At 47.5% G+C, this 12,275-nt stretch overlaps 1 protein-coding gene across 2 annotated transcripts in view; it reads right to left on the reverse strand.

The window, feature by feature from the left end:
* Positions 1-10,328: 10,328 nt before the first annotated feature.
* Positions 10,329-12,275, reverse strand: part of Akap1 (A-kinase anchoring protein 1) — a 37,211-nt gene continuing 35,264 nt past the window's right edge. For both annotated transcript variants that reach the window (XM_031352389.1, XM_031352388.1), the window contains exons 10-11: positions 11,873-11,935; positions 10,329-11,369 (exon numbers count right to left, since the gene is read on the reverse strand). In XM_031352389.1, the coding sequence (XP_031208249.1) occupies positions 11,295-11,369; positions 11,873-11,935 (138 nt within the window). In that variant the 3' untranslated portion in view covers positions 10,329-11,294. The remainder of the gene's footprint in view (positions 11,370-11,872; positions 11,936-12,275) is intronic.

The following is a 12,275-nucleotide window of genomic DNA, read 5'->3' on the forward strand; positions in this document are numbered from 1 at the left end:
TACTTCTTAAGGTAGGCCTTTTACAGTTTAAATGCCCTCTTTACATCCTCTGAATAGGACCATTATATGAAATGAAACAGGAAACTGAGAGTTTTGAGGGTAGAAACTAAACTGCGCAGCCTGATTTTGATAACTGTCCCTCAGATACATCTGACACACACACTAAAGCACAACACTAGACACATGGCAGACAGCAGATCACCCAGATTACACAATCATTAACTCTAACCCCAAACCAAGTCACCACAGGAACAAGAATTCCATGTTGTCCCAGCCCAGTGGGGAAGCACACCACTTTAGAAGAAACTCAAGCCTGAGGACGTGGCTGTTGGGGAGAACTTACCAGAGCATGCTCAAAACCCTAGGTTTACTGTCCGGCATGACCTACTTTGGGTATAGTGGTCACACCTGTAATCCCAGCCTGGCAGTTGGGAGATAGAAGTGGGAAGGTGAGAGGTTCAAGGTCAGCCAGGAGGTGGTGTCAGACAACTTTAACCAGGGAGGCAGGTGAATCTCTGTGAGTTTGAGGCTAGCCTGGTCTACAGAGCAAGTTCCAGGATACACAAAAAAACCTTGTCTCAAAGAAAAAAAACAAAAAGAGGGAGGAGGGAGGAGGAAGAGAAGGAAGAAGAGGAAGAGAAGGAAGAGGAGGAAGAGGGGGAGAAGAAGAGGAGGAAAAGAAGGAAGAAAAAAAGAAGAAAGTTGTTCAAGGTTATCCTTCTTGTTTAAAACTCAAAAAAAAGAGGAAAAGACAGGGTCATAAGTTCAAGGTCTGCCTCAGCTACCTGGACTATGGTGAGACAAGTGTCTCAAAATAAAAATGTAAAAAGGGCTATCAATGTAGCATAGAGCACATGTGAAGGCCTGTATTTGCCCCACCCCAGTACTGAAAAAACATGTAGGTTTCAAAGTCCCATTCTTTTTTTTTTTTTTTTTTTTTTTTTTTTTTTTTTTGAGACAGGGTTTCTCTGTATAGCCCTGGCTGTCCTGGAACTCACTATGTAGACCAGGCTGGCCTCAAACTCAGAAATCTGCCTGCCTCTGCCTCCCAAGTGCTGGAATTAAAGGCATGTGCCACCACTGCCTGGCTCAAAGTCCCATTCTAAAGAATCTCCATGGTTCATGGGCTGGTGAGATGGTTGATCGGTTAAGAGCACTGGCTGCTCTTCCAGAAGTCCTGAGTTCAATTCCCAGCAACCACATCGTGGTTCACAACCATCTGTAATGGAATCCAGCGCCCTCTTCTGGTGTGTCTGAAGACAGCACCAGTGTGCTCATATAATAAATATATCTTGCCGGGCAGTGGTGACACATGCCTTTAATCCCAGCACTTGGGAGGCAGAGGCAGGAAGATTTCTGAGTTCGAGGCCAGCCTAGTCTACAGAGTGAGTTCCAGGACAGCCAGGGCTACACAGAGAAACCCTGTCTCGAAAGACCAAAAAAAAAAAAAAAAGAATCTCTGGTTCAGTGGGCCTGTGCCCAGCCACTTGAAAGCATTGTAGGTAAACTGAAGCAAATGCTTGAGCCTCCAATGTGAGACAGTCTGCAGGGCAGTGACCTCAAAACCCTCTTCCTTACCTAGAACTATCCAACAGAAACAGTCTGAGCCATACTCAAGCTCATGGCGATGCATGTTCATTGGCCTCCCGTTAAACATCAAAGGGGCATGGGGCTGGTGAGATGGCTCAGCAGGTAAGAGCACTGACTGCTCTTCCAAAGGTCCTGAGTTCGGATCCCAGCAACCACATGATGGCTCACAACCACCCGTAATGAGATTGGACGCCCTCTTCTGGTGTGTCTGAAGACAGCTGCAGTAAATTACGTCGGAGCAGCAAGCAGAGCATCGAGCGGGGCTGGAGAGAGCAGGACCAGCAGAGGTCCTGAGTTCAGTTCCCAGCAGCCACACACGATAGCTCATGGCCACCTGTACAGCTACAGTGTACTCATACACATAAAAAAAAAAAAAAAAACATCAAAGGGGCAGGAATGGAGGGCGCCACAATGGTTTACAGCATCACTGGCTTTCTTCCAAGGGGTCCAGGTTTGAGTTCTCAGAACCTACATGGTCGCTCCCAAGCCTCTGTAACTCGAGTTCCAGGGCTTCTGACAGGGTCCCTCTTTTGACTTCTCCAAGCACCAGGCAGGCATGTGATACACAGGCATACTTGCAGGAAAAACACCCATCTATGTAAATGATATTTTTTTATGGCAGAGGAGCCAGGGACGTGGTTTGGTTAGTAGAGCATTTGCCTACCATGAACGAAGTCCTAAATTTGGCCCCTGGCATTGCGTAGTCGGGTATGGTGGTCTGTGGCACTGCGTAGCGGGGTAGGGTGGTCTGTGGCACTGCATAGCCAGGTAGGGTGGTCTGTGGCACTGTATAGGTGGTCATGGTGGTCTGTGGCACTGCATAGGTGGTCATGGTGGTCTGTGGCACTGCATAGCCAGGTATGGTGGTCTGTGGCACTGCATAGCCGGGTATGGTGGTCTGTGGCATTGCATAGCCGGGTATGGTGGTCTGTGGCACTGCATAGCCAGGTATGGTGGTCTGTGGCACTGCATAGGTGGTCATGGTGGTCTGTGGCACTGCATAGCCGGGTATGGTGGTTATGTTCTCAGCACTTGGAAAGATCAGAAGTTCAGGATCACCACTCACATAAGGAATTCAAGGCCAGCATAGGCCACATGAGATCTTTATATTGAAAACTAAATTAGACTGACTGAGCAAGGCACAAGGGAACTCTAGAACCCAAGACATGTCCTATCCTCTCACCTTTTGAAGCTCATCTGGGATAGGTACATATTCGAAAAAGCATCACGTTCTATACTCGACTCCCATGCATTTATTATGTTCTAAAGGTAACAATAGGGAGGTAATAGTCTAAAGGTAATAATACAAACGAGTGCTGTGTCCTCAGAGGCCAGAGACATCAGATCCCCTGGAACTGAGTTCCAGATGGTTAAGAGCCACCTGATGTGAGCACTGGGAACTGAACCCAGGGCCTCTCCAAGAGCACGTGATCTTAACCACTGAGCCATCTCTTTAACTTCCATGCCAGATGTTTTTATGTGGATTCTGAGGTTGAGATTCTCATGCTTGTACATGGAATCACTTTACTGAGCTATGGATGTAACACTCCCCCCCAAATAATAATCTGTAAAAATATGTATTTTTGGGCTGGAGAGATGGCTCAGCGGTTAAGAGCGCCGACTGCTCTTCCAAAGGTCGTGAGTTCAAATTCCAGCAACCACATGATGGCTCACAACCATCCATAATGAGATCTGATTTTTATTATGTATGTCTGTATATTGTATATGCATGTGAGTAGCCATCACTTTACTGAGCTATCTATATAGCACCCCTCAAATAATAATCTTTTAAAATATATATTTTTTGCCAGGCAGTGGTGATGTATGCTTTTAATCCCAGCACTTGGGAGGCAAAGGCAGGTGGATTTCTAAGTTCAAGGCCAGCCTGGTCTACATAGTGAGTTCCAGGACAGCCAAGGCTACACAGAGAAACCCTGTCTGGGAAAAAAAAAATGTATTTTTATTATGTGTGTTTGCATATATATATATATATATATATATATATATATATATATATATATATATATATATATATATATATATATATATATATATATATATATATATATATATATATGTATGTGTGTGTGTGTGTGTGTGTGTGTGTGTGTGTGTGTGCGCATGTGCATGTGAGTAGCCACAGAGGCCAGAAGAGTCGGCCTCCTGTAGTTGGGGTCACAGGCAGTTGTTAGCTGCTCTGTGTTGGTGTTAAGAACCTGACTCTAGCCGGGCAGTGTTGGTGCACACCTTTATTATTATTTTATAAAGATTTATTATATTTATATGAGTACATTGTAGCTGCTTTTAGACACACCGGAATAAGGCATCAGATCCTACTACAGATGGTTGTGAGCCACCATGTGGTTGCTGGGAATTGACTCAGGACCTTTGGAAGAGTAGTCAGCGCTCTTAACCGCTGAGCCATCTCTCCAGCCCGGGCACACGCCTTTAGTCCCAGCACTTGGGAGGCAGAGGCAGGCAGATTTCTGAGTTTGAGGCCAGCCTGGTCTACAGAGTGAGTTCCAGGACAGCCAGGGCTACACAGAGAAACCCTGTCTCAAAACAAAAACAAAAACAAAAACAAAAACAAAAACAAAAACCAAAAACAAAAAAAAGAACCTGACTCTAGTCCTCTGAGAGGAGAGCAGCAGCGTTCTTAACTGCTAAACAATCTCTCCAGCCCCCAAAAGGTAATAATGTTTAATCATCTCTCAGTGAGTAGCTTCATCTCAGACCAGTTAAATCAGCTCACACAGCCAGTATGGACCAGTATGGACCAGTATGGACCTTCAAAGCCTTGGGAAATCCTCAACCCTTGATGAACAAAGGAACAGACTCCAAGTCATTAAAATGAAGATAAACATCCTGGTGTGGGGCCTTGAGCTTATGTGTGCCAAATTACTTGGGAATTTGGGCACCCAAGCATCCAGAGAGCAGAGCCTGGATACCAGAAGACACAGGTTCAAGGCCAGGCTCAGCCTATTGTGAGCTTAGTCCCTACCTCACCAGAGGTTTCAGGACCACATAGAAAAGTGAAAAAGGGGGGTGGGGTGGGGGCTGGAGAGATGGCTCAGTGCTTAAGAGCACTCTGACTGCTCTTCCAGAGGTCCTGAGTTCAATTCCCAGCAACCACATGGTGGCTCACAACCATCTTCAATGGGGTCTGATGCCCTCTTCTGGTGTGTTTGAAAAGAGCAATGGTGTACTGATATACATAAAATAAATAAATAAAGTGAAAAGAGGCCCCCACTTAGGCACGTGCCATCTGTTAGAGACTCGCTGGCACACTTCGGCAGAGTGCTTCCTGAAGGCTCTGGGTCTGTCTCAGCTTCGTAGCCCTTAGCAGGCTTGGCATAAGTACACAGGCACTTGGTACAGAAACCCATAGGAGCAGTCAGAATGCCTTCCCTGTCATCCTGCCAGGAAGACCAGAGAAAGAGAACTCCTCCATCCCAGCTCAGGGAGGAAGTATCAGCCGTCCTTGCCCAGAGCGGGGGTGGGGGGTGGGGTGGGGGTGGGGTGTCCGCCAATGCCGTCTGTCTCCACCAGATGTCAGCTGGGCCTGCTTCTCTCAACAAATAAGCTGAGATCTCACTGACATTATTTTCTTTGTAAAGATACAAGTCTACCTCCTTACGAGGAATCTTCAGTTGGCCCCTGTTGGCCAGATCACCCCCAAATCAAACCTGACAATCCTGTGGAAACCTACCTTCACTTAAAAACGTATAGGTATATCATATGATGTGCCCCTTCACAACATACAGCCATGTTCATGTTTTCGTTCCCAAGAGCAGAGACACACCTATGGAGGTGAGAGAACAACTTCAAGCGTTGGTCTTCATCTTCCACCCCGAAACAGGGAGGTCTGCACACTGCCACAGCAGGCTAGCTGCCCTGGGAGCTCTCTGGCCATTCTCTGTCCCCTCCTCCCCTCCCTGGCACACTAGGATTATAAACACACGTTACAACGTCCAGCTTTCTGTGGGATCTGAGGATCCAAACCTGGATCCTTGTACTCACACTTCCCCATCAGAATCACTTTTTCTTTTTTCTTTTTCTTCATGTATTTACAAAGTGAGGGTTATGGGGACAGAGAGCAAAGGCCTTGTGCCAAGTCAAGCAGAATATGGTGCACAGGTAGCCCTGGGGCCAGAGTGCTGGCTTCAGAGTGAAGGCTGGGGCTGTGGTAGTTTGAATGGGAAGGGCCCCCTAGAATGCTTGGTCATTAGGGAGTGATGGGGACTAGGGAGATGGGCCCTTGTCTGAAGAAGTGTGTTGCTGGAAGAGGGTTTTGGAGTTTTAGCTGGCCAAGCTAGGCCCTAGTGGCTTTATGTCTTCCTGCTGCCTGCTGATCTAGAGGTAGAACTCTCAGCTCTCTCCAGCACCATGTCTACCTGCAAGCCACCACGCTTCTTTCTCGCTGTTGTAATCATAAAAAGAGAAAGAGCTATAAGACTGTGTCCTGGCAGGGCGTGGGGGAAGGGGGTGTCTCGGTGGGCCCATGCTGAGGCATCCCTTCCCCCTGAGAGAAACCACACACACACCGGTATAGTACAGCAGAGAGTTTATTTAGGGCATGGGGAAGGGAGTTAAGAGGGTAGCAGAGGCACAGAAAGGCAGAGAGGAGGAGAGAGGAGAGAAGTAGGGGCCGGCCATGACCACATGGAGAGGGGAAGGGAGTGGGCAAGAGGCAAGGTAGAGAAGCAGGACTAAGAGAGAGAGGAGGGGCAAGCAGCCCCTTTTATAGGGCCAGGCCTACCTGGCTGTTGCCAGGTAACTGTGGGGCGGCGCATACCTGGCTGCTGCCAGGTATCTGTGGGGGTGGAGTTTATACAGAATGTTAAGGCTCGCCATAAAGATAATGGACTTAACCTCTGAACTGTAAGCTGGCCCCAATGAAAGGTTTTTCTTTCTAAGAGGTCATGCTGTCTCTTCACAGCAATGGAATGCCAGCTAAGACGGGTGCCTAAGGCAGCATCACAGAGCAGGCCACAGTTGACACACGAACCTTATCCTGGCATCTTATGACAATTCTGCCTCACCGCTACCTCCATCAAGGGTTAGCTAAAGCTCTTCTGTCCTCTTCACTCGGAAACATGGCTGACACTGGGCAGAGGATGAAAAAAAGCACACCTGCCCTCCTAACTGCAGCCCCATGACACATAGTGCCTCTACCTCAGAACAAGAGGAAACCTATGTCCACACTTAAGTCCAACAGGGCTGAAGGCCACATTTTGGTTGTGGAGTCCACAGGATTCTTGGCAAAGGGCACAGGCCAATTAACCAGAGATGTCCAGCCAAATAATGGTGCCTGTCAGGTCAGGACACATGCTTCTCACACTTAAGTGTGGGGTTTGTATGTCCCGATCAAAACAATAAGACAGTCCAAAGGGAAGATTAAGTCAAACTGAAAAGCTCAGGGGCGCTGTGAGAGACACAGGTGTGCAGTGAAGATGGCAGAGAGTTGGATCAAAATGTATGTTGTAATGTTGAGTGGTTTAATGTCAAAATTCAGAAGCCTGAAGGCAATCTAGGGGCACACCTGTAATTCTAGCACCCAGGAAGCAGACAGGATTGATATTTGACACCAGCTGGGACTACACAGCAAAAGCCTCACACACAGACACTTTTAAAAACACTTCCCAGCCAGGCGGTGGTGGCGCACACCTTTAATTCCAGCACTTGGGAGGTAGAGGCAGGCGGATCTCTGAGTTCGAGGCCAGCCTGGTCTACAGGGTGAGTTCCAGGACAGCCAGGGCAATACAGAGAAACCCTGTCTCGAGGAAAAAAAAAAAACACTTCCCATAAACATGCTTTTACAATTACTAAAAGTGTGTGTGATGTGGCATGTAAAGGTAGGACGACAACTTTGGGAAGTGGTTTTTCTACATTCACTCTGGACTTTGAACGGGGCATTGAACTTGAGTCATCAGGCCTGCTTTTTACCTGGTCCAAGGAGCCGTATTCCATCCCACAATCTTGTTTTTGACACATTACCACTATATAGCCCAGACTGGCCCTAGTCCTCCTGCCTCTGCCTTCCCAGTGCTGACAGTATGGTAACACCTGGTCAATCTATAGTGTTTGCAGTAAGAAACAGTCTGTGTAAGGGCTGGTACTGGTGGATGAGCCAGTTTTGCTGTCCAAGACAGGAGCCACAAGCCAGTGGCTGCTAGGGACTCCAGAAATCAAACTGTGGACTTCCTCGTTGTTTTTCTTATATGCTTTAAGTGAACAATATTTTTTTTTTCGGGGGCTAGAGAGATGGCTCAGAGGTTGAGAGCACTTGTCTGCTCTTCTAGAGGTCCTGAGTTCAATTTCCAGCAACTACATGGTGGCTCACAACCATCTATGAGATCTGGCGCCCTCTTCTGGCATGCAAGCATATATACAGGCAGAACACAATATCTTTTAATTTTTTTTTCTTTTTTAATTGTGGCTTTTAGAAAATTGTCACAATGATGAATCAGGTTCTATTTTTTGTTTGTTTTTAAAGATCTATTATTTATTTATTTATTTGAGTATACTGTAGCTGTACAGATAGTTGTGAGCCTTCATGTGGTTGGGAACTGAATTTTTTAGGACCTCTGCTTGCTCCAGTTGGCCAGCTCCTTCCAGTCAACTCTGCTTGCTCAATCTCCGCTTGCTCCAGCCCAAAGATTTATTTATTATTATACACAAGTACACTGCAGCTGAACACAGCGTCAGATCTCATTACGGTTGGTTGTGAGCCACCATGTGGTTGCTGGGATCCGAACTCAGGACCTTTGGAAGAACCTGACTCCTTTTGACCGTTGAGCCATCTCGCCAGCCCCAGGTTCTGTTTTTTATATAATTTATTGCTTTATGCACACTGGTGTTCTGCCTACCTGTAAATCCGTATGAGGGCATCAGGTTCCCTGGAACAGGAGTTATAATTGCAAGCTGCCATGTGGGTGCAGGAAATTGACCCCCACCCAAATCAGGTTGCATATTTACTGTATTTTACCAGACTACCCAAGACCCTGTCAAAGGAGTTGATTTTTCCTTCTAAGCCATCCTTCATGAAAAATTCACCCTTTAGCTCAGATGTTACAAACTTCTCCTGGCTTGATTCATGTTTGACTTAAGTCATTCAGAGGCAAAACCATCAATGGCCCCGTATCCCTCCCTGTTCCCCTAAGATCTAAAACTATCCCCCCGGCCGACCGTTTAAGTACTGGCACTTGCCAGGTGAGTAAGGTGGCTTCCTTGCTACTTAGATGTGGTTAACAGCACGTAAGCTGGGGAATGCCTGGCTTTGCGACTCGGCTCTGCTTTCTAAGTAGCTCAGCCATGGGCTCCTCCCTCACTGGCTTGTGGATTCCGTATCAACATAGCATGGCGCAGCTCACTGTGGGAAGTACGCTAGACCTTTAGTGCCCAATCTGGTTTTACCTTAAACCTGTGATGGCTGTGACTTCAGTTCCCAAAGCTGTACTTGCAGTAGCAGTGACCTAGAACCCAAGCTCTGCAATGATTGGCCACTCCTGTCTCTCTCAGGACTCAAAGGACGCTGACACCTGCAGTGAACTGGAGGAAACTGCAGCATCAAAGCCCAGTCCCCCGGAATCCCACTCTTTGCCCCTATCCTGGTCCAGGCTAAGATGCCTCTGATGACCACTAGTAACAGGACTCTTGAGGGGCCATGGTGGCGCAGGTCTTTAATCCCAGCACTTGGGAGGCAGAGACAGGTGGATTTCTGAGTTCGAGGCCAGTCATCTCCACTGCTCTGCCTCCTCTTTCTCCTCCCTCTCCCGGCAAATAACAAAATAATAATAATAATAATAATAATAATAATAATAATAATAATAATAATAATACATATTAATAATTGATAATACATTATTCCACTATTCCAGGCATGGTGGCTCACACCTCTAATCCCAGCACCCAGGAAGCAGAGGCAGATGGATCTCTGAGTTTGTGTCCAGCCTGGTCTACAGAGCGAGTCCAGGACAGCCAGGCTATACTGAGAAACCCTGTCTCGAAAAACAAAAACCAACAAACCAAACAAACAAACAAAAAAATCCAAGAATCTCAGATGAGCTTACCTAGAAAACTCCAAATACCTGCTCCTCTGAAGAGCATCTGTTTGAAGAGTTCATGCCTTCATGATTGGCCCTCCAGCCTGCTTTTCCTCTGCAATTCCCAACCATGTCCCATGGAATCATCCTCTGAGGATGAGACCTTAAGATCTGAGAGACTGAGCCAGGCAGTGGTGGCGCACACCTCTAATCCCAGCATCTGAGAGGCAGAGGCAGGCGGATTTATGAGTTTGAGGCCAGTTTGGTCTACAGAGTGAGTTCTAGGACAGCCAGGACTACACAGAGGAAACCCTGTCTGTTAAAAAAAAAAAATCTGAGAGACTGAGAATCTACATCCTCCCCCAGACCCTATGGCTTTGGCTAGAGAAGTCTGTCTCAACACCTAGTCCATCCCAAGGGAAGTCATCAGGACTCTTTATCTTCCACATCCTCTCTCTACACCACACCCTGTGTTCTCCGAATGCAGAAGCCAGAGGACGCTGGGCTGCCACCTGGTGGGGGTAGGGAGAAGAGCAGGCTAAAATGTCTTCCAAGATTTTGGGTCTTCTCTTTCTTTTATTCCCCTGGAGAGTCACAGATGGACCCTCTTTAGACCACACCACTCTCAACCACCTTTAGTCCCAGCCCCAAATCTTTGCCACCACCGAAGAAAAAGTGGACTCAAGGTTATAGTTTATACAATTCAAGATTTATGTAAATCCAAGATCCTTAAGGTATTCTTAAATTGCACAATGCTAAAGACAGTCTATAAAAGAGTCAAACACACCACTGCAAGGTAATTCAATGAAGGTTTTTTTTTTTAAATGCGTACAGGGAAAAAAAAAAATCAAATCCCCAAATGACAGTCTCCCATACAGCTTCCTGTCTGCACAGGAAGCGCGGGGGCCCTGGCTGGAGCAGGAGGGAGGTCAGCCCCACTCCGTGGGATGGACGGACTTCCATTTCCTCATGAAGAATGTGGAAGAGCTTTGAGTTCCCTTTGTTCTCCAGTGTGCCTTGTACAAAATATTACATTTTTAAACATATATTTACAGAGTTTGCACAAATAGAAAATGGTTACAAATTACAACCAGGCTTGGCAAGATTAACAGTTTCCCCTCCCCCCACTCACTGGGGTCAGGTGTGACAATTGCTGCTATTTACATCTATGTTTAAAAAAGTCAGAGTTCCTAGAGACCTGGAGGAAGTATATAAAACTGCTAAACACCATCAATTCATCCAAGTGAGAAATCCAGGGAATCGATATCAATTAGTCCATGTCTCACTCCCTGAATAAAGACTCTGAAATTGACCCTCTCAGCCAGTCCCACACCCGCCTTGGCCTGCCTGCTGCAGTGTGTGGGGTTTAGGTGGGGAGAGGGGAGTGGATGGAATGGGAACAGGACAGCCTGGCTAAGAGACCTTCCTGCAGACAGCCTCCAGCAGGGCTAAGCCAGCTGGCTGGTGAAGCGCCACTCTAAGGCTTTGAAAGGAACACACAGCCCCTCCTGGGGAGGAGCCTCCTTCCCATAGGACGACAGGACGGGAAAGAAGACTCGGTGAGAACAGTGTTTGTTACTCTGCTGTTAAATCTCTGTCCCGGGTGCCAAACCCAATCTCAACAGTACAAAGAAGACCGAAGCAACTCAGGAGCCAAGGTCAAAGGCTGGCATAGTAGCTGTCTACCCACTGTGCAAGGCCTCGCTCCACCAGCGACCGGTTTATCAACACCACCTGGAAAAAAGAGAGTCCTCTTGAGAATTCTGCATGGCACCTAGGGGCTAGATCTCAAGTAAGCATAGGTCCTTCTACCCAAGTCTCCATTCATCAGCCAGGGAATACGTGCAGACCTGGACCATAGACCCACAACAAGGTCCTTACTCAAATGCCATGCCCTTTGGCACAGGCTTCTAACATCCTGAAGAAACCCAAGTCTTGACAGTAAGGATGGAAGCAATAGACAGAGGTCCTGGAAGGTCTAGGGCAGGTTCTCCCCGCTTGGCACTAAGGATACTCTGTGTTGGGAGAGACTATTCCAGAAGTTCCATGTTCAACAGCACATCTAACTACACGGCACTGCCCACTCCATGACACTAACATCATCACTCCCGACCACGATGCCCAGTGTCCCCTGAGGGGCACTGGTCCCCAATCATGCTGTCTAACAGTGGCCAGAACTAGTTCCCAGTCAGCCTCCTGTTGCTGACAAAAGCTTGGGTACAAGGGGACAGACTCACTTCATCTCCAACCACACTCCATAGCTGAATCAGAGGAAGGCCAGTTGCACTGTAGCTTGTCACCTGCAGGGACATGGGGCAGAGAAAACATCTTAGGCTGTACCCACTTAAAACTTGCGGCAAGTTTTACTGTGTAACCCAGACAGGCCTCGCCTACAGAGTGATGGATTAAAGGAGTGTGCCAGGCCTGGCTTATGTACTTCTTCAGGGCTGCAGGTCACTCCAGGCTCATGAAGAATTTAAGCATCAGATCTCAAGAAGTCTGGACACTTAGTTGCACTAGGCAGGAGCCTCCACTGACAGCCCCTGGCTTCTCTCCAGCCTCCTGCCCACCACCAAACCTGGGCCAGCCTCCTGTCCCACATACACATACACACACCTGGGCCAGCCCCTCCCCCCCACC

Source organism: Mastomys coucha, unplaced genomic scaffold (genome assembly GCF_008632895.1).
Source record: "Mastomys coucha isolate ucsf_1 unplaced genomic scaffold, UCSF_Mcou_1 pScaffold5, whole genome shotgun sequence".
Lineage (NCBI taxonomy): Eukaryota > Metazoa > Chordata > Mammalia > Rodentia > Muridae > Mastomys > Mastomys coucha.